At 41.5% G+C, this 26,802-nt stretch overlaps 4 protein-coding genes across 4 annotated transcripts in view; 2 read left to right on the top strand and 2 right to left on the bottom strand.

The window, feature by feature from the left end:
• Window positions 1-87: 87 nt before the first annotated feature.
• Window positions 88-6,930, bottom strand: LOC128724565 (DNA polymerase epsilon catalytic subunit 1). The gene is made up of 3 exons (XM_053818292.1): window positions 6,884-6,930; window positions 6,662-6,785; window positions 88-6,600 (listed from the first exon to the last, which is right to left on the bottom strand). The coding sequence occupies exons 1-3, from the start codon at window positions 6,928-6,930 to the stop codon at window positions 88-90; spliced, it is 6,684 nt and encodes a 2,227-aa protein (XP_053674267.1).
• A 461-nt stretch (window positions 6,931-7,391) lies between these two features.
• On the top strand, window positions 7,392-9,122 carry LOC128720591 (DNA polymerase epsilon subunit 2). Its single transcript, XM_053814267.1, has 3 exons — window positions 7,392-7,462; window positions 7,556-8,783; window positions 8,856-9,122. The coding sequence occupies exons 1-3, from the start codon at window positions 7,392-7,394 to the stop codon at window positions 9,120-9,122; spliced, it is 1,566 nt and encodes a 521-aa protein (XP_053670242.1).
• An 8,917-nt stretch (window positions 9,123-18,039) lies between these two features.
• On the bottom strand, window positions 18,040-20,541 carry LOC128720934 (mucin-2-like). Its single transcript, XM_053814635.1, has 2 exons — window positions 19,055-20,541; window positions 18,040-18,922 (listed from the first exon to the last, which is right to left on the bottom strand). The coding sequence occupies exons 1-2, from the start codon at window positions 20,539-20,541 to the stop codon at window positions 18,040-18,042; spliced, it is 2,370 nt and encodes a 789-aa protein (XP_053670610.1).
• A 6,088-nt stretch (window positions 20,542-26,629) lies between these two features.
• LOC128731992 (dopamine receptor 1) overlaps window positions 26,630-26,802 on the top strand; it is a 58,245-nt gene continuing 58,072 nt past the window's right edge. Inside the window, exon 1 of the mRNA XM_053825188.1 lies at window positions 26,630-26,686. Coding sequence (XP_053681163.1) covers window positions 26,630-26,686 — 57 coding nt within the window. The remainder of the gene's footprint in view (window positions 26,687-26,802) is intronic.

The raw sequence follows: 26,802 nt of genomic DNA, 5'->3' as shown, positions 1-26,802 counted from the left end.
TGGTGAAGAAAAGAAACGCCACATCATGTAAGAAATTAGCGTTAATAAGCCAGTTGTCGCAGGAAAATATCCTTGTACCGCTAGTGTCTACCTCGAAGTGACGCTTGTGTTTAAAATGTGCTGAACTGTTTCATCTAGCACCTGCATGTGGTATTCTTTGGCCAGCGTCTGGAACGTTAGCAACAAACGGCGCAGCTCAGCCGCAGAGATAAGATTTTCGAAGCTTCCTGTGCATGTACAACGCTGAGATAGATTTTCGCGTTTGATCTGTTTGCACTTTACGCAACGCAAGTCCTGCAGCGTATACGACATGAGTTTCCGCTGTACCGCGTCTAAGAGTCGCATTTCGATTTCCACATTGTCGTAATCTACGTTGCACTGCGCACATAGCCACACGGGCTGATTGCCATCCTTTAAGGCACGGTGAGAGTCCTTACAAAGATCTAGATCACGGCAGTGATTGCATGCCCGACACATGACCTCGGTGAGAACGAAGGATTTGACGGATTCCTTCCATGTGGCCTTATCACTAAAATCGCCTACCCCGATGAGGAGCAGCATGTTGCGACGCATCGTTGTTACTTGTTCCTCGATTTCTTTTCCAACGGACAAAGCCCGCGTGATAGCTTTTGTAAACTCCAAGGCCGGGCCGTCCGCACCACGTGCACATCCTTCGTGCATCTTTTGTACCATTCCGTACGCCATACATGCCATTTTTTTGAGTCCAACTTCTGGGGTAACGCCTTCTACCATGGTCTGTAGAAAGGAGACGATAAAGCGTTCAAAATTCGCGCGACATTTTCTATCCTCCGGCAGCTGTTCAGAGATGCTCCAGTTCATCTCCAGCGCCAGCTCTTCATCATCTGGCTCCTCTTGCGTTTCGAGGCTATTTGTTTCCCCCGATGTAATCGCTTCTTTCGGTACATTTCCTTTTATTCCGCCGTAATTCGTTGGATCAATCCACAGCAAAAATTCCCATGCCTGGTGGAAGGACAACGATACGCTGTGGAATAACTCACGATTGCGGATGTTTTGCACCACGAAATCTGTGTAGCTGATCGCATCAACGATCGTTCGTTTGCCGGTGTCAATCACAATCCTATTAAAATCGGCGTAAATAATTTCCGCTTTCATGCGCCGAAATTCGGCCACGATCTGCAAGAACAGTTTGCGCATTATCGTATTGAGCGCACGTCGCAGCGCTGGATCGTACAGAAGGGCCCGACTGGATCGTACCCAACGGTAGAAATGAATGATCTGGAAATCCGAAAACACGTTACGATTGACGGACACCTCGCGCAACCACGTGTTCACCATCGTGCGCATTATCCGAAATGCCTGACTGCAGAGCGCCGTTTCGTCGTAGCTAGAAAGCTGCTGCCCGCCAGTTCCATTAGCAATCATTTCTTCCAGCGATGCTTGCGGTATGACATCGAAGGTAATTGCAGAGGAGGTGCCCTCAAGTTCTTGCACTTTGCTCGCCTGGAGCAAGGCGGAAACGGCTAAACTTTCCACATTTAGCTCAACGCATACGGTACGATGCAGTCCGGCCCGATTTTGTACGATCGAGATGTTATCCTCAAACTCAGCTAGCAAACGACTGTCGTCAGCTTCGCGCCCTCCGAGATCGGGACGTGCACCAGAGGAACACCACAGGACGAAGTTATGTCGCTGGAGAAGTCGCGCGTAAAACAAATCCGCGCCGAAAAGTACCGTGTCGGGCGGCATGTTGCCTAGCGGTAGCTGAAAATAGCGGCATTGCTCAAGCATCATCTGTAGCACGCGACTCAAATTAAGGAAATGTCTTATCATCGACCGAGCACCATGCCGCTGCCAATCAAGCCCGTACAACAGCGTTGCATCGTCGGCAATATGAATAGGAGCTTCAGGAAACTCTAGGCATATTGGGAGCATTTGGTTCAACTTGTGCATTCCAACTGCCACCTGCAGGCAAAGCAGCGTCGGGCCACGCTTCTCATCTTTGTACGCCGTTAGAGCGCGCGTTATACGCTGATACACCTGCTTTGCATCGATCTCCATGCAAACATCGAAAGAAATATCTGCCGGTGGTAACATTGTTTCAATCGTATCTTCGCCGCCTGTCAGAAGAGCAGTCCTCTCAGACGTGTACAAATTTTTTAGTGTCGGAAGCTGATTTGTCCGAACGGTGTCCAGGACAATGATGAGAGCCTTCTTATTAGCGGGACAGAATAGGCCCCACATTTCTCGCTTGCCCGTCGGAGATACGTGCTGGTAAAGAAATATCTTGCGCATGTTTATTCCATCGTTCGTCGGATGCTTCAAGTATGGTGTAACAGATACATCGCGCATCTCGAGCTGTTGTATGTTAAATGAATCCAGTTCCTTCGTTGCCAACGCTGCTAGTGCTCGTGCTTCTGACCGCTGAACTGCACATACACAGCCGAGATCCATGAGAGCCCGGAACTCTAGCGTCATTTGTGTCTCGTAAATTCCCTCAATATCAGGTGTCGCCAGATCAGCCAGCAAGCCCAAACGATTGTCACGAAATACTTGCTCCGGTACCACATACTGATAGAGATGATGCACGGCCCGTGCGCGGGGCAACACGCGGTGGACCTTTTTCCACATAGACCGTGATCGTCCTGCTCCTTCGACGTTTTCCGAAGGAGCAGGCGTACGTTGGTTTACGTAAAATATACGCGGCACCGTTAGGCGAATCTTATGCAGCTCGTCGCCAACCATGGCCCACACAGTAAAATTGCCTAGATCGTCGACCGGCAATAACTGGATGATTTGCCAACTTTGCTCAATCAATGAGCGTTGCGTTTTGCGCAGGAATCCGCCCAACGTTGTAGCTCGTGACGATACACCAGCGGTGATACTTTCGCCCACTTCCGTGCGAAGCCGTTTGCTATTGCGAACATCGCGTCGGTCGCGGTTGCGCTGGGATAACTGCCAACGCCACTTGCGCTTATGGAATTGTAGCCACTCGACTAATTCGGTGCGGTTAGTACCGGGAGAAGGAGGATTCCCTAGGGCATCTCGCCACGTTTTCGGGAAGGTTTCGGCAGCTTCAACGCTGGGACACTCTTCCCCATCCGTAGAGCCTTCTCGACGACGTTTGTGGGCCATGGGAATGCCCGAAAGACCACCATTGGACTGTTTACGGACAAGGTCTTCCACGTCAGGTGGTTCGCTTGAGCAAGTTGCTGGTTTAGGTGGAGCTGCGCTAAACATTTCACTTATACGACGCTGCTTTAGTGTGTCGTTTTTCTCGAGCATTTTCTTATGCAACCAATCGGGATGCTGCACCCGTGGCACGGGATTGTTCAGTCCCTGCAGTGCAGCAGGAATTGTAATAATCTTTTGAATTGTTCCTCCTAGACGCTCAATGTAGTAGTTCCAATCCAACACGTCCCGGATGTCTGCATCGCCCATCGTGTTGTCCTTTAACCAACGACGAAGATAGTGTCGTCTTACGCTCAACTCGGATTGAAATATCGCCAACGGGATCGCCCGCTCAGTGACGGGAGCACCTTCCGGCTTGCGAGAGATGATAAATTTGCACGCTAGTCCAGCGTCCTTCACCATCTGGTCGCCCAAAAACTCGGCCAGTCTTTTTGCGGTGGAAATAGAAGTCGATTTCTGCTGCCCATAGTCCTCGAGCTTCCGTGACATGGACCGATTTTCGGAGATCAGCTCAAACAGTTCACTGTCGGGCATATTGTGCCCCTTGCTGTAAAGTACATCCAACCAATAATCGGCTATTTTGGCCACCGACGCGTAACATTGCTCTAAGGTAGACCCCTGCAGGAACGCTTCGAAGACGGACGATTGAAAGATTTTAATCAGCTGCAACTCACCTCGCCGCTTTACTTCGAACCCCTTCAGTTCTGCTAACGAACCATCGAAATTGAATACAGCATAGCGTTTTTTCAGCTTTTTGCCTTCTTCCTTTGCGGCAGGAAGTACCATCGCCAAATAGGGACCATCCACCTCGAAGAAGATGGAGTTTTCTGAACGAATGGAGTACTCCGCCGCACTGCCGTCTGAGGTATGCGGTCGTTCCAGCACGTGGTACTGATCGTTGGTAAAGTGATCTTTCACCATCGTGTTAAGGACAGCGTTTGGGTAGGATACGTTAATTGTTTTCTTTTTCTGGTTGTTTGTTTGTATCGTAAACTCCTGGGGAAACGATGCGGGCAAGATGCACCAAATACCATCGGTATCGAGCTCGAGCGGGCGCCCAACTCGTTCGATGATTTCGCGCGCTTTCGTGATGATGTTCGAGCCAGTCAAACACACAATACCCGCCATCGGCATACTGTGCCACCGAGCTCCTTTTCGCATGACATATCCATAGAACGAATTAAGGATACACTTGTGCGCAAGTTGCAACGAATCGTACAACACTTCCCGCCCTTTGGCTGCTTTTACTTCACCAGCATCGCCACTCTTCTGTGCCGTCGCAACGGCCGATTTCGCAACCTTAGTGAGGGCTTTGTACTCGTAGCGCCTATCGCGAAATGCACGCACCGTATCAACGTAGAAACTGTTTTCCTGCTGGCAGATGGTGGACGTTCTAGTCTCTAACCGCGTTACCTTGGTTTTTTTGTACGCTTTGCGGCAGTAATCGGCCAACCGTTTCTTCTCGTAGTTCGCCTGATCGTCCCGCGACAATTCGTGAAAGGCGCGTTGTGCCCCGCCAGGAAAGAGGGGTGGGAATTTTTCAGTTTCAAGCTGCTGTTGAATGCGCTGGAATTCGTTACGGCTTGCCGGGAGCATTTCGCCGCGCCACAACCACTCCATGTCTCGTTTGCACTTTGCGTCCGGTTTGTTATAATCACACGCGGCACAATCCGCATCGCTTATCATCGACGACGGTTGAAGCCGATTGGTGAGGATTATGTTCGGATACATGGCTCCAACATCAAGGTGATAAATAACCGGCTGTTCGAGGCGAGTCGGAATATCGTGCAATTGTTGCAAAGCACAGTCAATTTCGCTCTTGATTTCATTCAAATTCGTTACGTCGGACAATGGAACTCCTTCTTCGGTGACAATTGCATGCTCGAGCACCTTGTCTACGTTCTGCTGCAGTTGACGGATCATGTCCGGATCCAATCGAAAGCGAGTGCTAATATCAGCACGAAAAACGCCAGATTCTAGAGCTTCCACGTGTCCACCGACGTATGTTTCCGAGTCCAGTACGTGCCCGTCGGAGGTAAGCTTATTGAGCTCTGAAATCTGCTTGTTGGGGAACACGATATTCACGTTAAATGCTTCCTTCATCAGAAGCGATTCACAAAGAGTTCCCGAACCTTTACGCAAAATTTCATCCGGTTCCATTGGGATAATTGTCGCTAAAGCAAATATGAAGGGGTGGACATACTTCATGTAGAGGTAGTACGTAGCTACCGCATCGGACACAGAGTAGTTGGCCAGTACCTGTGGTTGCTCAACCGCCATTCGACACATTTCTTCGGGATCTAACTCAACCGGATCGTACCGAAGTTTACTCTTAGCGACTGCTTTCAACCCTTGCGAACCGACGGGAAGGTACGAATCTCGTTTCACCCAACATAGACAATCCAGATGCATAGCGGGACGGCACAAATAGTTGCCATCGCGCCCATTTGCTTTGGAGAATCCTATCTCTCGACGCATGTCCAAATCATATACAGCAGCACGAGTTTCGACGAACGGCCAGTCGAAGAAGTCTCCATTGTATGTGACGAAAATGTGCGGCTTCACGTCCAGAATATGATCGAAAAATTTCTGCAACAAACCTAGCTCATTGGATTCGTTAAAAACTATGAAGTTACCTTCGAATTCGGGCTTAGGCGTATACTCGAAATCATCGACGTCTCCACTAATGATTTCGCGATTTGTGATCAGATATCCTTGCCCATCAATCATGTACGAGATCATCATAATCTGATCAGTTTGAGCATCGGGAAACTTAAGGGGAAGCTTTGTCGTTTCTATGTCAAACGCCAGTACGACCGGTTCAGGGCGATCGAGAATATCCGGTCGAGGTGTAATGATTGGTGGTTCGTCTGATCCGCGGCAGCGAATCGTGTACCACGTGCCGCAAAAAATGTTTAAATCAATTGACACTCGTACGTGATACGGGACATCATGCTCTCGCATATCGACAATATAATCATAAAAATCCACGTTCTGATTGGGTTTACTACCCTCGCCTTCCGCGTCCTCAAATCGGATCGCCGTCGACAGGGACACACTCAACATTTGCATGTAGTATGTATTGGTTTTTTCTCGTTCCCGATTTTTCTGCACCGCATTATTTAGATCACGTTTTACTTTGTTCATCTGTGTCGTGTTGGGAAAGCTAAGTTTCAACATGTTTTGTTTTAAGCCACTGAGGTGGTTCGGCAGGTCGAGATCTTCTTTCTGAATATGCTCGACACTCAACAGTTGACCAGAATATTTCTTGCTTAAGAACTTTGCCACTTCCAGCGAGTGTCCATCGCGCGTTATCAGTAGGAGGTAGGGTGCGTATATAACCGTTGTTTTGTAACGACTTCCATCCATTTGCAGGAAATACATATCCAACGCAGCAACTAGCCGGCGATCTTCATTCAAGATTTTCGTCTGTGAGCGGTCAATATTATCACTGAACAAAATGCACGAATCAAAACTAACGGAACCTTACCGAGTGTATATTGATTAAATATCCCGTTCGTTCCTGCGTATCTTTTACACGTTCGAATCCATACTTTTGATCGATTTGATCATTTTCCCTCGATTGACGATAACCAATCTCATTGGTATCATCGCTAAGGAAATAAATAAATAGACATTCGTAGCATGGATAAAAAGTTCATTTCACATTCACCAAATGGACTCCACGTAAACCTCACTGCTTCAAACATACCCATCAGTTTTTTCTGTAGTAAATTTTCCAGTATTTGTTGAATACATTTTCGGTACAAAATTGAAACAGATTAAACACAATAAATCACAAAGCGAACTGACAGCAAAAATAAGCGCGCCAACAAATTTGAACGTTAATTTCCAGGGCTGTATTACATCCTCTACTTGATCGAAAAAATATACTTTGATCGATTTTTTATCCGGTTCATGTCGATAATCAACAACATTTATTACGTGTAAAATTGAATGTTTTAATGCAGTCTTGCTTCTGAAATCGCGCTTTAGAACATTAATTCTAAGCTAACATAGCAGCTGAATGTGCCAATTCATAGGAGAAACACTTCTAGGTTCGTAAAATGCTGTGCGACTGCGAAGCTTTTCTCTAGTCCGAAAACCGAATGTATAAACAGCTGCACGTTTGGGCGCATTCTTCCACAGATCGTTGTTTGTTATGAACGACAGCAGCAGTAAAGATCAGTTAGCGGGAAAGTGTTTTTCGGTGATAAAAGATGAGCGAAATATCGCGGGTAAAATCTCAAATTGTTTCTCGATTCTCGATAGGTGGATTTCAAATTAGAAGGCAAGTGCAACTACTGCTGTGTGGAAAGTGCTAGAGAAAGCAACGGTTAATTGCGCGATGAGATTACCTTTTATTTTATTTACGTTTTTTCAGCGACGCCAGCTTATTTCTAGCCCAACAAATCCTTTCGCTTGGCGAAGCAGAGCGTAAACAATGGATTACAAATGTAGCAAATCATGTACAGAGTCAGTGCTTAAGTCTTCCAGTTGTGGAACAGAAACATATAGAACTCGCTATCAAGGACGCAAACAACACTGGACTAGATGATACGGAGTCGTTATTCAGAGTGATTGACGCTTTCGACGTGCCTTCATTTAAATATTGTGAAGAAAGGAAAAAGTTTCTTCCGGATACTGGAAAAAAGAGTTTGCTGGCAACACCGGATACCAAATCCAGTTACATACGCGAAAGGTATTTACTGCTTTGGCAGAAAACTTGCCGTCATGAAATGTTTTCTCGACGCTTGGCGCTGGGAGTGGACGAGTCAGCAAATAGCAACAAAAAGATCCTGCGTAAAGTTGAAAATCTGCTTTCAACGTCATCGATGGATGAAGTAGTATTACTAGGTCTGCTAACTCAACTTACTGAGGGTCGTTTTTATCTAGAGGATCTTACTGGGTCTGTACCGATTGATCTTAGTACGGCGTCCTACTCAACAGGACTGTTATGCGAAGGATGCTTCCTGCTTGCATTCGGCAATTACAGGGAAGGAATTTTAAAGATCGATCAGATCGGTTTTCCTCCTCATGAACTGGCTTCGAGCAGTAGGTCGTTTTTTGGGTCCTACAACAGTTGGGGAGGACCATCGAAATCGCTTTTGAAATATTCCCGCAATTTGGCCGATTTGGAAAAAGCAAATGTGGATCATAGTTTAGTATTTCTTTCCGATTGTTGGCTAGATAATGGGATGGTAATGGAAAAGTTGAGCCAACTATTTAGAGGCTTTGACGAATATCCGCCTGTCGCAATCATTTTAATGGGACCGTTCGCCCGAATGAATGAGAATGTGTACACGATAAAAAGTAGCTTTCAAAAGCTTGGTGAAATGTTATCTTCCTGTGAAAAGCTTAAAGCACAAACGGATTTAGTGTTGGTGCCTTCCATCGATGACCCTGCAGCTGCCAATATTTTACCCCGTCCTCCGATTCCGGATGTCTTGGTTGGAGAGCTCAAGAAACGGTATCCTAGGACGATAGTGACAACAAATCCTTGTCGTTTGCAATACTGCACTCAGCAGATCGTTGTATGTCGCGCAGATTTAGTAACTAAGTTATGTCGAAATACGATCAATTTTCCAAAACAAGGCCTGTTAGAGGAACACGTAAGTTGTTGATGATTTTATGTTGTGTTATTTTTATCTGACGAAATATTTTATATTTTTTCTACCGCCTAGTTCGCTCGAACGCTCATCAATCAGGGCACCTTGGCTCCGCTTACACCAATTGCATTTCCAACGCATTGGAACTACGATGCCGCCCTGTCAATTTATCCTCTTCCGGATTTGATCGTGATTGGCGATCCTTGTCAAGGATTTCACATCACTGAACAAGAATGTACTGTGATGAACGTGGGATCGTTTCCAAAATCGAAATTTGCATTCAAAGTGTACTACCCATCCACCAAAACAGTCGAAGATTCACAACTACCTGACGAAGAATGAGTGTGTAACGGAATAATTTTAAAGTGCTTATCATGCCTAATATAAATCTAAGAAGCGCAAATGTATTCATTTATGAGAAACGAATCGTAGCATAGCCCGAAGTCATCTATTCAAGTACGTTAATTGAAAGAAATCAGTTTGCATTGAGTATCAGAACTAAAGGTTACCACCAGAGTCAGTGTGTGGTTTATCTCCCGTTTTTCATGTCATTTGTAGATCTGGTTCACTTCTATTGATGAAGCTCCAACACAAAGTCAGAGGCGATTTAAAAAAGGATTTTAGATGAATGAGTTTTTCAGAGTTTATATATCTGATTGTGAGAGATCCTTAAGTTTCAAGAGAACCTACTTATTTCACCAGAATAAAAAACAGAAGAGAGAAATAACATGACATTGCGCATGACACATTTTGGTTTTGTTTAGACTTTTTAATTGATAAAATCAGAACAATTTTGAAATTTAATTAATACAATCAACCATGCAATGTGTTGGGATAAATGTCTATAGTATCAGATTTACATGATCACCTATCTACTACAAATAATAATACGTTCAACTAATGCCACTTTAATTTCAAGGCATTTCTGGTAAAACGTATAGCATCGTCTATAAATTAAAAAGCAACGTGTGTGACATATTATCTACAAAATTTGGTTATATTAGCGGAGTGTACCGTGATCGATTGTAGTGAAGAAGAATCCGAAAATAACATAGGTCGGTTATCAATAAAAACCAAACACTATGGCTGGTAGTATCTACAATCTACATCAAGGAAGAGCCATTTGAAATGGTATTAACGTTTTGTTTTCTTCGAGCAGAGCATGTATGTAAGCAGTTCTGTGTCAGAAGCAGTTCGGAAGCAATGCCGAGAATATTTCATTTACTAAAATGGTTCGATGCATGTGGACTCAGCTTGCACAGGAAGGTTTACACAGATGATTGGTGAAAAAAGTGGATGGCAAAATCGTCATTCGCGTACGTTAGATATTGCGCCTCAACACAAATATTGTAGATCCCGCACGAGGTATAAAATAGCATACAAGTGTCCAATCGTTTGGAAGAGAATAATTCATTTTCCTGATCGTGGTTATCCAGAAAGAGAAAACATGAAGTTTGTTTCTTTTCTCGTATTCGCAACATCTTTGATATCAATGGTAATCTTTGCAGCTCAAACTGGGGCTGATGCAATATGTGGCGAAATTCTTCCATCAGCTGGAGCAATAATTTGTCCCCTAAAGTGCGTAGATTTGAAATTCAAGAAGGGCCGATGCATAGGCGAAACATGTGTTTGTAGTTGAAAACAATGACTTAACGTACGTTTAAGAATATAAATAAAAGTTAACGTATGTTGAAGATACCCAACAATGTCTCGTGGTTTATTATTTAGTATTTAATGTTATTCTAGTGTTTGTTTAATATTCACGAAATCTCAATCTCGAGCGAAGCAGATAGTGAGCCAAAATTTACTTTATTGAAAATAAAAACATTCTGAACCCAAATCAAGAGTCTTTTGCACTGATATAAGCATAAATAATTTTAATTTGTGAATTTAATAACTTTTATATCATTTTGGGAACGAGTTTTCATTCATAATATTTTCATTTATTTATATTTTAATTGCAAACATATTTGAAGTAGTGGATTGTTAAAAACAAAACAGCCGCAAATATTAAAAAAAACTATATTGTCCATTTGAAAATTTAAACTATTTTAAAAAAAAGAAGAAAAATAGCTGTAAATAATGTTCAACAATTCGTGGGCAGAAAGATTGTAATTGAAAAAGTACACTTACGAATGCTAAATTGATTCTTTTTCTAGCAATATTTTTGAAACATAAAAAAATCATATGTGATTCTTTTGTACGCATCTTAGCAAAGTTGGTGTATGACACTACTCACTAACATCAGCAAAAAACGATGAAGAAAGACAGAGCATCTCAAAAGTATTCATAATCGTTCGGTTATTCAACTTTGTAAATATGCTTTTAAATCTCTCATGAAACTTGCTGGGAAAACGTTGACTGAACGGAATGTTTCCAGAATATTTTTTAATGTACATATACCAAACTTAAATGCGTCTCGCAACCGATTTTGGGACACAATCTTACGAATAATTGTTTAAACAGTTGGAGTTTGCAACGTGCACAGCCAAAGCGTCGCGACATGTGAATCAATATCGAGGACAAAGCACCCGCCATATAAAAAGGCGAATTTGATAGGTCTTTGCCATTTGCAAAGGAAGTAACCCCAGCAGCAGTGTTTCAAGATGAAGTTCTCCTTCGCGTTCCTGTTTGTTTTCCTCGCCGTGTGCTCCTTCTTCGGAGGTATCAGTGCTGATGTTTGCAGCAACAAAAATCCCAAAGTATCAGCCAAGGCATGTTCGATGAAGTGCCATGCCAGGAAATTCGAAGTAGGAAAGTGCGACGATAAGAAGGTCTGCGTGTGCTCAAAACCTCGCGAGGATTAGTTTAATTGGACTATCAGATTCTCCAGTAAAGGATCGCCCAATGAAACAATGAAACATCAATAAAAACTTCTTGTCTGGCATTAATCTCGTAGATCGTGTTTTACTTGTAATTTTGAAGCACTACTATTGTCATTACCTCGGTCAATCCAACGCATAATGTTACCATTTGAATATTGAAAATAAATCCGTGTTACTCTAACTAAAGCTGCAAATAGTTTAATCAGCTATCATATTAAAAATATCGGTATAGTAAAGCTCATTTGAGTGCAAAACTAAACAGTAGAAATTAAAAAATTAATCCATTTCATTTACTAACATATCGTAGATATGTTAAATCTATCATATTAGTTTTTCACCACTAATCATGATGAGACAGCATCTAACAACTAAATCATAATAACATATCGAACTTAAATAGCTTTGAATTTATGATTGCAATCTCCAGGCAAAACTTCCTTGGCTCATTACATGAGCTGTTTATTCTTGAATTGTGAATATTTTTCTATACAAACGTGCATCAAAACGGGTATTTGGAAAGTTTATACGATAGTAAAGAGTCACAAGGAAGGTAGAGAATGTAAGCGTTTACTATAAAATCCGATAGCATGGACACATTCTTATCTCAAAATAGGCGTTACGGATTTCACGACATTTAAATTGTAATATACTAGCTGTGAGCTCATATAAAAGCCAGGGTATAATCTTTGCAACGGTGGCGATCTTACATAATGTATAATATTTCTTATGATAAAGCATAGTATGCGTTCCTAAACATTTGTCTCAAATACGGAGTATAAATGTTAATCAAGAGGCTTAAAATGATAACGTTACACGATCTCGAAGTGATAAAGTAGTTCTACAGTTACGCTTTTGTTGCGATATCGGTGTCAGCACAATAGTCACTAGGTAAACTATTTGATGAATACGTTCGGAAGCGGTTCAATACATATGGCATGAAGACATACGTTGTATATCTAGGAAATAGGGTTGACATGGGAAAATTTGAATCGGATTGAAGAAAAAGCTTCGTATGCTAATAAAAATCATGATATCTGCCTTGATCTAGCGAAAAAATACCTCAGGTCTTTCATTCTGACCAGATTCGACTGCCTACCATAGATACTTTTTGTATAATCGAATAACAAAAATATAAACAAAGTTACTGCAAATTGTTCAAAATTATGATATAAAAGTAAATTAACAACATAAATTTAGTCAAAAAAATATCGAAAAAATACATTATATTTTTCTTATTTATGCTTTGCAACTGACTTTGAACAAATTCTAATTTCCTGTAGCTATGAAATATCTTAAATCAATTATGTTATAATCGCTTCTTATAATGTGTTTTGCCTTCAGGCCACCAATTTTCCTTCGGGCAACAATTTGACTTTCCATAACGAATTGCAGCATAATAATTCTACGATGGGATAGTTTTAGCCTAGCTCAATGATAGACCTCACTGATGGACCAACGATTTCAATTAAAAAGCCAAGCTTCCTAGTGTAAGCGGCAGCCCTCTGGCATACTAGTTGCATCAACTCTCTTCAAACGCAATTAATAACGAGAGAGTGCAAATTATCTGGGAGGAAAGTTGTCCAATAAGTCATACTATTGTATTTGCTTGTTCCAGTAGCGGTCTTCGTCGCGATTTACCGAATGGCACCGTTGGCAATGAACCGGAATTTGAAATGGATGCATTATCGAATTTTAGAAAGCTTTATTGCATGGTGTACCTCTCTGAAACACACGCTCTGTCAAAGTCGTCGGCTACGGGTGGCAAGTTAGATTTAATTAAATTCTTTATATTCATGTTATTTGTATGTACTGCTTCGCACGACGAGAGCGTTTCTTTGACATTCAATTATTGGCTAATATTTAGGCAGATAAAATCGACTTTTTGAAATGCATATCGAATTTTTAACTGTAAATAAAACATTACTCATTAGGCAAACTTTATTGCAGCTTTTGATATGGCTGCCCAAAAGTAGCTTAAAAGACAATTCAAACGAAATTGTAGGAAAAAATATTAGTTAACATTTATGTTAATGACTTGCAAACATGTTTCTACATCTTTCATTATATTAGACTTGCGGCAGTATATTATCATGATACAATACTTTGAATCAGGTAAACATGCTGCCAGAATAGAAACTGTTGTTCGAAGTTAATTAAACCTTACATTACTGGAACAACATATCCAACATGGCAGATACAACTAATTGAGAAACCATGTAGGAGAAATCATAGTATCATAGGTGGAAAACTCTAGGTATGGAGGCGATCGAATTCTCGAAATATTGCAAGAAACTTGTGGTCTTATATTCTTATAGGCCCTATTGTTTGATTGGAGAGGTATGGTAAGATATGAATTGCTAGAATTATTATTATTATTATTGTTATTATTTTACAAAGATTGTGTAATTAATTAGATTGTTATTAAACTTACAAAATATTATCAACACTATGGTATGGAAGCGAACGGATCCTTGTAGTATAACAAGAAACTTGGGGTTTTATGTTCTTGCAAGCGCTGTGGTTTTGTTTGAGGGATGTCTTGATATATATCAATTTAATATTCATACTACAAGTAGATCATTCACAATACTTGATTATTAGATTAGAAAACTATTAACAATATCTTTTACTATGACTTTTTATTTTGCTTTGTTGTTAATTTTGTTTTATTATTTTTTTATTTTATTTTAAAATGGTTGCTCATTTTTTGTTGCATTAATTTTGGCAAAAGTGGGATTTGTTTGATTTTTGGTTTGCACTTTCCAACTGGTAAACAATAACGTGGTGTTGATGTTGTGGGAAATGCCATTGAGTGAATTGACGATTTATAAGATTTTCATCCGATTTTGATGCTACTGGATCTATGTGTGTATTTTTTTGGCCGTAGAAGGGCCTATTGAAATTTGGCGAAAAGAAATCTACGACGTGTAAACACCGGGAGAAGCAGGAAAACTCGTTACAGAAGGTATCGTAAAAAAGAGGATCCGAAGTACGAACCCATGCAAATTTCTATGTAAACCGAATGTAAGACGGTGAAAAAATAGCGCGTTATTCTCGCCTATCGAAAGTTTAACCCTCTTCCTCTTAAGTTATTACTGCTTCCGAAAGAATTTCCTTAGCAGTTGATGGTAAAGAGAGAGAAGAAAACATGCGTAGCAATTGAACGGTTCCGAACTCGGCAGTGCGATGGCAACCGATGCATGTTGCTGAATAGAGCTTACTTATCTCTCAAGGATATTACTTTTCCTATCGTTTTGGCACTTCACAGTGTGTTGAGGGTGTTAAACGTGTGCTGTTGTGGTTGAGAGTTGATTTAAACAAATGGAGATAAATTGAGTGGTTGAAAGGTTTCGTAGCATCGAGCGGTATCGGAATTCCATCAAATTTATTCGTGCTACTATTGGAGCCTGACAGGCATAGGCATCCGCCGGCAGAGTGATTTTTCAGACAAACACATCAAATAACCATTTCTACATGTCGTACATTGCCACCAGATCTCCCAATCTTTCATCACAACATATTCTAAATCAATTTAAACGTATGGTTAGATTTATAGTATGCTTAGGCAAACCGTTTGGTTTGTACTGAATTCCTTTAGCTCACGTTTAATTTAACAAATAAATTTGTTATAAAGTTTCTTTCAATGAATTAAATTAAACTGCGTTGTTTTCAAATTTTAAAGGATTATTTCAATCAAAATTAATCGTATTTGCTCATTTAACATCGTAAATAAGCAAATATGATTAATTTTCACAAGTAATTAATACGTAAGTACAAAACATGTCATTCCATTTGTGTTGAGGTTAAGATATTATGTAAACCAGAATCATGAGCTAGTTGAAAAACTAAAAAAGTGGTGTTTAAAATATCGTTAATAATACATTTACAGACATCAAGTCTTTTATTTCTCGATTTCGTAGGAGAAATTAATGAACTAAAGCAGCACAGTAACCACCAATTAGTATCTAGCATGTCAAATATGATATTTAAGCGTAACCTAATAAATTCCAACAACCTGCAATGAAGTTGGATAGTGAAACGAATGAAAAAAAGAAACTGTTTCATTCCATCGGGTACCGGACACATTGTCTGACAAATGGCTTTTACCTCCGTACGCAATTTAAAGCGATGGTGAGGAACGAAAATCTTTTGCAACCTTTTGGTAAGTATGCATCCCTTCGAAGGGTAACGATTTATCTTCGCTGTCTATCTGCCTTGTCGTGCGAACTAAAACAGACCGTAATTAGAGTATCTCCAGGGTAGAAGTGTTCATCGCTCATAATTTAAGTTATTTCAACAAACCTTCTTGGGTGTGTAGAACCATCTTACGAACTTTTCTTCGTAACTTTGCACGACCAAGTTTGCCAGATTCGTCTACGGTTTTAAGTGTGGGATACCAAACGTAACTCTCTAAGAGTTTCCTTGTGACACTTGATGTGACTTCCTTAGTTTATGTTTTTTTGTTCCTTTTAATATTTCATTTCTGCCATCTCAGCATAGGCAACAAACTATTTTATCTGTATTTTTTATCTCTTATGCTGATGCGCACGTGAAGTATGAAGATAGCTTTGAATTGCGCTTTGATGTTTTACCGACGCGATGTTCGACAAAATAAAGCGTAATAGAAGCACTTACGTTTCTGTATGATCACAAAAAACTTTTAAAAATGTTAAGAAGAACTATATGTTTCTAAACATGTTGCGTTTGTAATAAGTAGAAGGGAAATATTCATATAGAAGAAAACAAATCAGGTGATATGTGTCTCATTTAGCTTGAAGAGAAACAGCTGATTTAATTCCCGCATATTTTCAAGTATATTGTTTATCCCTCTCGTAGAGTTTTATCGTTATAAGTCAGCTTTCATTTCAAGAGGAAAATATCACCGTCCTTAGGATAGTTCTAATGCTTTTGCTGCGCGCCAAATGGTTATGGTTTTCAGGTTAGGCGTATTCTCAAGATGTTGCGAACATTGTTCACCTCTCGCCATAAGTAGATTAGCCAAGCATGCTTGAGGTAAACTCATAGGTATATTTCGCAATATCAATCAACCAGCGATAAATGATCTCATTAGTGTTACCATAGTAGCTCCACTGGATGCGTAGCACAGTTTGATGCAAGATACTTCATTTCACAATCGCCACGTCGATGACCACTAATTAATGAACTGTATTGTGGATTAATTGGTAGTTTAATACAAAATGTCCACATTGCAATAAAGCACATAATGAAAATTTAATGTTAAATATTAATACTGCGGGAATATAATGAATAATGGATCTGCAAATGACTCGAAGATATGTGCATTGTACGTTCAATGATAATCCTTATTCAAATTATTTTACAATAAATTTCTCATTGTGTTATTTAATGATATTAAAACACATAACGTCACGTTCATTCACACCAGTTGCCCTTTATTTATCAAACATTATTTCTTTTATACAGTTATGCACATTACCTCGCCTGGCGATTCTGTTTTTCTTTTCGATTCTCGTACTCGAATGTACCATAATTCCCCATATATAAGTTGCACTTTTTTATCGAAATTTTCAAAATCAGAGGTGCAGGTAATACCCAGGTATCGCTATTTTTCAGTGCACAGCCACGCATGGTGGACTCACCACACAAGGCAACTAAGCTCAACATAAAATATCAAGAAGGGGAATTCACAATAAAGTGAAGTGGAATTTGATGGTAAAATAAAAAATAGGTATGATTGTTTTTTTTACAATTAACCTTTTTTACACCTTGATACCATTACTAAAAAAAACATGGAGAAATACTTACAAAAGTGTATGCTGATATATTTAAAACCTGTTATTATCAGGAAATCATGCCTGCATTGCAACGATATTTGCATGCTCATATAGCGATTTCTTCAACTAAAAAAATCAAAATATTCCTCTAACGAAACTAAGTCTTGTGGCATGCAGCCGTGCCGTCTTTCGAGCACTCATATTTCGCGACAGGTGCTATTCCATAAAGTTTTGCGTGAATGCAGCTCAATATAAGAAATGAATACAATTTCTCCTCCGCACGGATGGTTCGGCCGGGCATGCGCATCTGTTGAATCGGTCGCTTATTCCTTACCATCATGAAACGATTCCTTTTGATCAGTTATCAATGAAATGCGGCAGTAGAGAGGTCCTGTAGATGGTAGAAAATTGGAATAAAAATGTACGCCATACATTTTAAATTGTTCCTGAAGCAAATGTCACATTCATGCCAAGGTGCATTATGATTTCTGACAATGGTCACTTGTTCGGCAAAAATCTCAAAATTACCATATCAACAATCTGCTCGCTAGCCATACACGCATTGTTCAGTTTAGCTGGGTACTTTCCAGTTATGTTAGTGTCCGTTTCCAATTTTCCGTTCACTGGGTATTGTGCTACAAATGCTAGACTAACAAGCTTCTCTAAGCAACCAGGTGGCTATAGTTGATTGAGTCTATTTTTGTATTTAATGACATCGATATCATCCATCAGCTCGAACTGGGAATGTTCAAATGACATCTCTTTTTCGGGCCCCATCGCCATTTGACGATAAGGGTCAACATTTACTTTGGGGTACTTTTGCCGAATTGCTTTGCTACTATTGTTGCTGATGCTGCTAACACTGTTAAACTTTGATCGCATCCTGTTCTTGAGCTGTTGCTGAAGCTGTTGATTATAATACGCATCAACCGGATCGAAGTTGTTTGGCTGCTGGGAATTGTAATAATTTTCCTCGTTTCGCGATGATCGGTCAGATTTTTTGCACGCAAGAAAGCTTCCAATCCCACCAAGTGCATGGTGGATCTCGACTCCTCCCACATAGATATACAATGCGATAGCAGTTGCAAGGATGAAGAGTACGATAAACACCCCGCTTAGGGCTATCCATAAGGCGAACGACGCATTTGCAGGCGTTGTGATCGGCAGAGTTGTGGGCTGTTTGGTTATCATTGTTGGCGAAAACTCTGTGGTCGTAGGTTGCTCCCAAATAGGCGTTGTAATGCTGGGCGAATCTGACATTGAATTCGTGACCGACGAGGTTGTAAAACTGGGCGTCGAGGATACTGTTACAGGCATATTTGTTGTAAAGGTACTTTCAATAGGATCCGTTGTAGTGCGAATGACTGTTGTGGTGGTGCTTGAACTAGATTCAGTTCCCAATGTTGTAATTGCTGATGTAGAATTGGTTACAGGAAGTGTTTGGGGTACGACGGTTGAGCTGACCGTAGTTGAGCTGACCGTAGTTGAACTGGGATTTGTAACGCTGAACGTGGTCGTCGTCGATCGTCTCCGTCTAGTTGTGGTATCTAGTACCGTAGTCCTAGTGGGTGGGAGATCCGGTATTGGGGATATTGTAGTCATATTGTTAGAGTTTTCCGTGGTGATTATCGTTGGAAATGTATAAGGCGTTGTTGCATTAGTTGTGCTGGTAGTAAATGGAATTGTTGAAAACGTCGTACTAGGAGTCATATCTGTAACAACGGTAGTTGAAACCGTTGTAGAAGTAGTGGTAGTTGTTGTAGTAGCTGGGCTAGGAGTATAAGCAGATGTCGTGTATGTAGTTGTAAAAATGGGTGTAGTAGTACTGCTAAAGGTAGTTGTGGTGGTGCTTGGTGTGATAGAGCGAGAAGTGGTAGAAACAAAAGGAGTAGTCGAGGAAATGCTAGCAGGTGTTGTGGAGGAAGCAGTAGTAGTAGTAGTCGTCGCAGTCGTTGAGGTGCTTGTAGACGAAGTCCTGCTAGGGGTTCCAGTTGTCCTAATAGTAGAAGTAGTAGAAGCAGCAGTTGTGATCGTTGGAGTAGTAGAATTTGTAGTCGAAGTTGTCGGTATTGTAGTAGTCGTGGTAGTTGGAGTTGTACTTAAACTTGTAGTCGTGGTCGTTGTTTCAGGAATTGTGACTGCAATAGTCGTTGTAATTGTAGTAGTAGTGGTTGGTGGTGTTGTAGTTGTAGTTGTAGTAGTAGTAGTGGTTGGTGTTGTTGTAGTAGAAGTGGTCGTTGGTGTCGTAGTTGTGGAAGTAGTAGTAGTGCTTGTTGTTGGTATGGTAGGTGTAGTTGTGGTTCTAGTTCTTCTAGTAGTAGTAGTATAGGACACCGTTGACGTTGTAGTCGGCCTCGTAGAAGTGGTGGTCAGCTCCGTAGTGGTCGTTGGTGTCGTTGTAGTTGCAGTAGTAGTGGTCGTTGGTGTCGTTGTAGTAGTAGTAGTAGTGGTCATTGGTGTCGTAGTTGTGGTTGTGGTTCTTCTAGTAGTCGTAGTTGTTGCAGTAGTAGTATAGGACACCGTTGACGTTGTTGTCGGCCTCGTAGAAGTGGTGATCAGCTCGGGCGTTGTATAAAATTCGTCCAATATCATACAGAATTCTTCCAGCACGAGGGGATTGTACACTGTGATGTATTCGATCGCAAGTTCCCCGTCTGCACTCATGTCGGCCTGAAGTTGAATTCGCGCACGACGAATTTCACGTTCCACTTTTCCCACAAACAAACTCCACGTTGACGTTTGGGCACGAGTCGTCCAGTTCTGAGCCAACAGAGGCTCACCGTAGTTATTCATTTCGTCCAGATCATACACCATAAGCGTTAACAAGCAAGGACTGTTAAACATCAGCTGATAGATCATGCGTATTTCCGTGAAGGAATTCATGTAAAAACTGTTCATTGACTCCGTACAGCTTATTCCGCGCACATCGTTCGAGAGAAAGTAATTTGTCCGTTCACGAAATGGCCGAAATAAAGGGGAAGAGGCGTATGCTTTCAGACGAAAAATTTCACGAAACCATCCGGTACACTGTTGCACTTTCCAGTTATTGATATCGTTGAAATCTATCCGCTCACAAATAGAGTCCGCTGCGCTAACTTCGTACACCGTGGTAACTAACATAAAACCGAGCGTGATCAGTATAGTGCCACCCCATCGCGTTTGCGTCTTATAGCATCCCATTATGAGTGTGGAACGTTTGCGCCCCAAACGTATCTACTTTCACGTAGGGTCGTTTCCAATGTCCACAAATGAACTGAAGAAGTGACCAACATCGCAGATCTGCCAGCCGGGAAGTTATTATCATTTGCCCATTTCTCACGAAAACATACCTACGTACGATAGGCGCGATCAAAGATCGAAGATGTCAGATAAAAGCGGCCAAAAATGAAGTGAAGCAACATGGGCAACTGGAGGTGTGATAAAATTCTTTAGTGGCCTCTATACAAGGAAAAATATTGTGCACTCTGCACACAATCACAGTAAAAAAGGCAATCGTAAGAAATGCTGTAAGTAGAAAGTGGTAGGGCATGAATCGTGAAACATAACTTTTTCAAAACCTGCTGATTAAACATCTCGCTTCGTTTGGTTATCACAGTAAAGATGATGCATGGTTTGTTTAGTTACTGTTGGCACAACTGGATTGTTGATTTGTTATCACCTATCAGTATACCTCGCTTCCAAAAGAAGTTTAAATGCCTGAATTTGATAAATTTTGGCTCTAAAGTGTTTTACTGTGTATAAAAGCGATGTTTTTTTCATCGCCGAAAAAATCCCGAAATTCTGTAAATACGGTTTTAAGCTACTCAGAGGTATAGATAACAATCGATTTGCTTAAGAATGGCTTATCTTTACCTTTAACCTTTAAACCTTAATTCTTTTAAAAATGCAAATTAGGTTAAAAATAACCATATATTTTATTTTGAAGTATAGAAATACCACATTAGCTTACTCTGTACAACTAGAGGTGTAATATCTGATTCGCTAGAGAACTTGATAGTGGGATGCCAATAAAATATTTAAAAGAAAAATATTTTTTTCGACCAAAGATATCGTTTGATAGTATGAATGACAATTAGCAAGTTTGCTTCGTTTTATTGCATTTTTTGTTTGGCAGAAAAAGAGTAAGTATTTTTATTGCTTTTCTTAATTCTCAAAATAGAACTTTAAAGTTTCATCTAAAGAGCAAAAAATGATGAATAGTGTCCAAAAACACTCCACAAATTTAAATAGCAAGCATGTATGCAGGACTGACTATCTACAATCTGACTGGCTACTTGAAAATTTCAAGTCATAGAAAGTCTTAGCTTAGCAAGGCAGACCTTAACCGTACACTGGTTATGGAGCCATTTATGTAGAAAAACAAAAAGAAGAGAAGATAGATTTTTCAAGGTGTTATAACTAACTCAAATTTGATTTATAATTAGCAAAAGTAACGCAGCATTGTTTAACAGAAAAATGAGAACTATTATTATTGTTATAATAATAGTTTTAATAAAAATAATAATAAAACAACAACAATAATAATAATAATATCATTAATAATAATAATAATAATAATAATAATAATAATAATAATACCACCTGAATTAGATCATGTAAGAAGAGTCAATAAACATGCAATGAAGGTGTTCGAACATGAATCTTACAAGTGTACCATATTGACGTTATTATTGACAGACAATTAAAGGGCTCTCTGCAACATTTGCAAAACAATTTTTTTGTAGGATAAGGTATTTTCCACGAACGCTTCAACTAAGTGTATATACGTGAACACTTATGAAAAAATAATTATAATTCCAGAAGTTTCGACAAGTTGTTTGAATTAGTATGAAAATTACATTTATTTTTACCAAAGTCAAGTACACTAATACTTCACAATACGATGAATCGTCTCAAGGGCCGATTCTATTATATTTTATTCTATTGCATTATATGCTATTCTTTCTTATATTGTGTCGGTTTATGTGCGTACGTGTATTTTTGTGAAGTCTTTTTTTAGACTAGATCGCTAAACTGAGTAGCATTTGAATTGTATTTTCGTAACACAGTTTTTGGGTGAACAAAATTTGTAATGAATCTTAATCTAGATTGAAATGAAACAAAAGAAGAATGAGAATTTAAGTGATCCTTCCTGGCTTCTTTTAGTTTTGGCCTTCTTCAAAAAACTTAAGCATGACGTCTAAGGCGTTCATCTGATCAATTTCCTGTATCGAAAAGCATAATCGAGCTCAAGTAAGTATAAGAAAGTTCCGAAGCTAATGCAATTTTTCAGAATGTCTTAACTCCATCCTCTGCTTGATCAGTTGGCAACTCAAATGTTAGAGTGCCTAGGTGTTTAATAAAATACCTCTCCTTTAGGAAAAAGTGTGCTTGAAATAGCTTGCCTAGCTCGTGATATGATGCTGCTGCGCAAAAAAAGCAACATGATTTGCATCACAGACTTCATAGATCTTGGGAGAAACAAAATCTTCTTAGCACAACATAGCTTGAGCCCGGATACCAAACTTGCAAATTTCTTCACATCCTGCATCTTCTCCAGCGGCACTCTTCCCATCATGCTGAACAGGGCAACTGTTGCGGAATCTTACTAAATAAACAGCCGTAGTATGTAACGTGCATTTAATAACATTCCCGTCTCGTATTGTTCTCGGTTGTTGTAAATAATGGCGTCGTCGGTTGAGATGAACCGCTCAACATCTGTACCGACGACGCAACATATCTTAACATACGGTCTCTACCGAAGAGCTATGCATGAGTTGTGAACATGTTTTGCGAAATGCTGAGTATGTTCGAACCCAGAACGACTGCACCGTGTCAAACTGGCTTGTGAAACCGCATTAATTTGGACGTAGCGCAGCATCTCTGCCAAAACATGCAAAGCGATACGAGCCGGTGCTATGAGATGAATTATTCGTAGCGCTCCACAACACCGACCGTAATTAATATGCAAGATGTGCGAGCATTGATTAAGAATGTACAACTTTTCAGACACAATCGTTTCAGTTCGGGCCTATAAATCTTCGCAATAAATAGGCAAGAAACAATTTAAATATCGATCGAACCTGGATGGCTGGCTGACTTAAATGTGTGTGAGCACCGTACGGTTCGTTGCGTGAAGGGTTGACGTTGAATATTTGTACGACACGTAATGAATGCTTAATGCTGATTGGAAACACTTTTTTTTCACCATTAATCGAAACCGTCCAACATGTACCCCGGAATCATAATTATCGTTCGGTGGTTTGTTGTATTCACACCAACATAGACAGATTTATTTTAGTTTATTTCAAAAATCTAAATATCAATTTGTGTATTTCCGGCGCTCCAAAGCAGATATAGTTTGTGAGGCTCTAGCCTAATAGTGCATTGGCATGTTTTGCCCGATTGGCTTAAAATATTCCTGGTGTTACACCGTTCATTCCGTTCATCCTGTGCGTTCATTCCACCCGAAAGGACTACGAAGTAACGGCACGAAGCGCACACAAGGAGTTGGAAAAAAGCGGGAAACTCCGAGATTCGCGCCCGAAGAACGTAGTAAGCTAGTGCAGGCAACCACCATTTGGCGCACTCGTCACACCAAGCAACCGGTTGTCCTTTTTCCATCGTCCAGCGCCAGTTAGCGACGAGCTTTCGGGTGACGATGTTGCTGGCAGTAACGGTAGCATCAAGGATGGCATATCCTGCCTAGGATGTGGTGTAGCTCACTTTCCGAATAGCGAACCTGAACTAATCCTGGTGTGTGATAGTCCCGTCCCGACTGCGATGCATCGCTCGCTAACCGGAAGCGTAGAAAGCGCTAGCCACGGACGCCGTTAGAAAACGTGCTTGCTTGTGCGTGCCAGTGATGTGGCTGTGAAGGTGAACTAACGTGCGGTACACCGTTTTCAGCGTGCAGTTGTTTAGTTGCATGTTTGGAAGCTCCATCCAGCTCCAGTTACTATCCGCACACTGTAAACCCACTCCTGATGGCCATACCCACCGAGCGCATACACCGAGCACTTGGATTAAGCTGTAAAAGCAAGTGTCACGATTCGCAGGACCTTTCTCAGCATGGGCCAGCAAATGTGGCATTAAAAACGAAACAACACAACTGGTCGTCCTGCGTCCTGCAACACCGACACACGCGCGGAAGCAAACGAATGGGGCTCCAACGGACCTCGGTGTCATAAGCTGGCAAAGGTGTGACGATAGGTCAACGGTGACTAGTGAATGGTCGTGCTGTGAGTGCGAACTTTGGCGGGAAGGGCTGCGATAGTAATCTTAGCAGCTCTTGAATAAAAGATGAGACGCTGTTGCGTGCCCACGTGCCGGTTTGTTGGTGGCCGTGCGCAGGGACTGATGCAGTGAGATTACTACCCCCGTTGCGATCGTCCCAGCATTAGCGCTCAATGAGTGTACGATGTGGCTGACTGGCTGGCTGGCTAGCTGTGTGTGTGTGTGTGTGTACATGAGGCTGTGTGCGGATGTCGGCAAGTGCGTATGAATAGTGCGTTTCGATATGGTGTTGGTCGGTTCTATTGTACCAGCTTCGGGCTAGTGTTTGGCATTAGTGCGGCGATGTAAGCAATTGACTAGTTCACACGAAGGCAAAATTGGAGCTGGCACCGGGGCAGTGCAAATCGGCATAGCCACAGAGCAGCACCACCAGGATCGTCAGTTCGCAATCGTTGTACACTCCGCAGCGCCAATAGTAGTGCGCCCAGATAGTGCGGTGGAATGTACTAGGATTTTTTGTGGTTATTCTCGTGACGCGCACAATTTCCCCGTACCCGAACGACGATAGCTTCCGCACATCCATATATCCATATTCACCCGACACCTTACGCGTGCTTGATACCGCCTGGAGCATAATGGAGAAGCCAGCATGGTTAGCCGAAGCGTTAGCAACAGATTTCCAACGCACTCAGCCACTACCACACGACCGAAACTCCCAGATCTGATTTGATTGTCTTTTCCGGTAAGGGATTAGGGCATCGCGGATGGAGTAACGTTTGTTTTTTTTGTTTTGTGTGACAAAAAAGAGTTAACCACGGTGTGGAGCGTTTTGTCGTCGAAACACCCAGAGAGAGCGAGAGCAAGATAAACTTTACCATCGACGGTGCAAACTTTTGGCGCGAGGTGCTGCAAATGTTGCTTCCGAAATCGCAAAATCCCCCAAGCCCAGGGATGTGGGTGCGAAGTGTGCGCAGCGCAAGGGTTGAGTGATTTCCATCCAGCAAGAAAACTCGAGACGCCCCGTGGCATTTGCAGTGAAGTTGGGAGGTGTTTGGCACACAAAAAAAAAGCGGACATTCTCGTATACCCTTCATCGATCACCGACGTGCGGCAGCAGGAACAGTGCGGCTGGGCTGTGCACTCTCTCTCTCTCTCTCCTTCACCCACCCCACCCCCGCCCCTTCTCCCACGCAACTCCCAAAAGTGCTTCTTGCAGAGTCATCACAATCGTTTCAATCACTGCGTGTCCTGCGGAATCCTTCGCCATCGTCGCCAGCGATGCAAACTTGTGGTGGCACCGCGAACGCCGAGAAGAACGGAACAGCTTACCCATTCGCATGGAAAGATTGCTTCACCGGAAGGCAAAGTTCGAACTTGTGTCGGGCAGGCGTGAAAAACGAATTCGCGTTTTAAAATAGCAACTAAAGAAGCTTGTGCAAAGTGAATTTTACACCAGCGCGGCAGTGCCCTGCAGGCGGGATGGAGTTTTAATTTTCAGTGCTCATTGTTATCAGTGGCATTATAGGCATTGTGCGGTGGCTGCGTTCGATAAAAATACCCCTGACGCTGGTTCTTCATGACGTCATCTGAAAACAGTTCGCACGGTGTTCGCTTGGGAAAATCGCTGCTGTTGGCGATAAATGTGAAGCATTTGTGAAGGTTCCGCGTGCAAACGGTCAGCAAAATTTTAAAAACAAAGCATCACAATACGAGTGATATGGTGCGATTTCGACACAGTATGACGAAATAAACAGCATTGATTAGTGGGAATAGTATTAGGAAAATAGTGTACCGAAAAGTATTGCAAGCGTTAGAGCATTTGGTGGAATTTGGAGAACCATAAACATCCCAAGAAGTTATCAGAACGTGATGCAAACGATGCATTCGGCGCAGTAACGGAAGTCAGTGCAAAACGGAACACAACTAGGCTTGCCGGGGTGTGCTTATTTCGAGCATCGTGTTGCAGCAACCGGAGCAGTAGAACTTACGGCGGCTTGGCTGTACCAACGACAGGCGGAAATCATCGGTTTGTTTCAAGCCAATTCCAGCCAGGATGGACATCGATATCATCGACATCCGGACGCTCGGCTATCTGTCAAGTACAAGCACGGTAAAGTTCGATTTTTTTGTCTGGTTTTCGGTTTCGTCTGGTTTTGGGTTTTGCGGAGGACTCTTCTAGCAAATATTGGGTCGCGAGAGCACGAATTTACTGGCGGTCGAGGACAT

The sequence above is a fragment of the Anopheles nili genome, chromosome 2 (assembly GCF_943737925.1).
Source record: "Anopheles nili chromosome 2, idAnoNiliSN_F5_01, whole genome shotgun sequence".
NCBI lineage: Eukaryota > Metazoa > Arthropoda > Insecta > Diptera > Culicidae > Anopheles > Anopheles nili.
The sequence above is the reverse complement of the archived record's forward strand: the minus strand, read 5'-3'. Positions and strand labels throughout refer to the sequence as shown.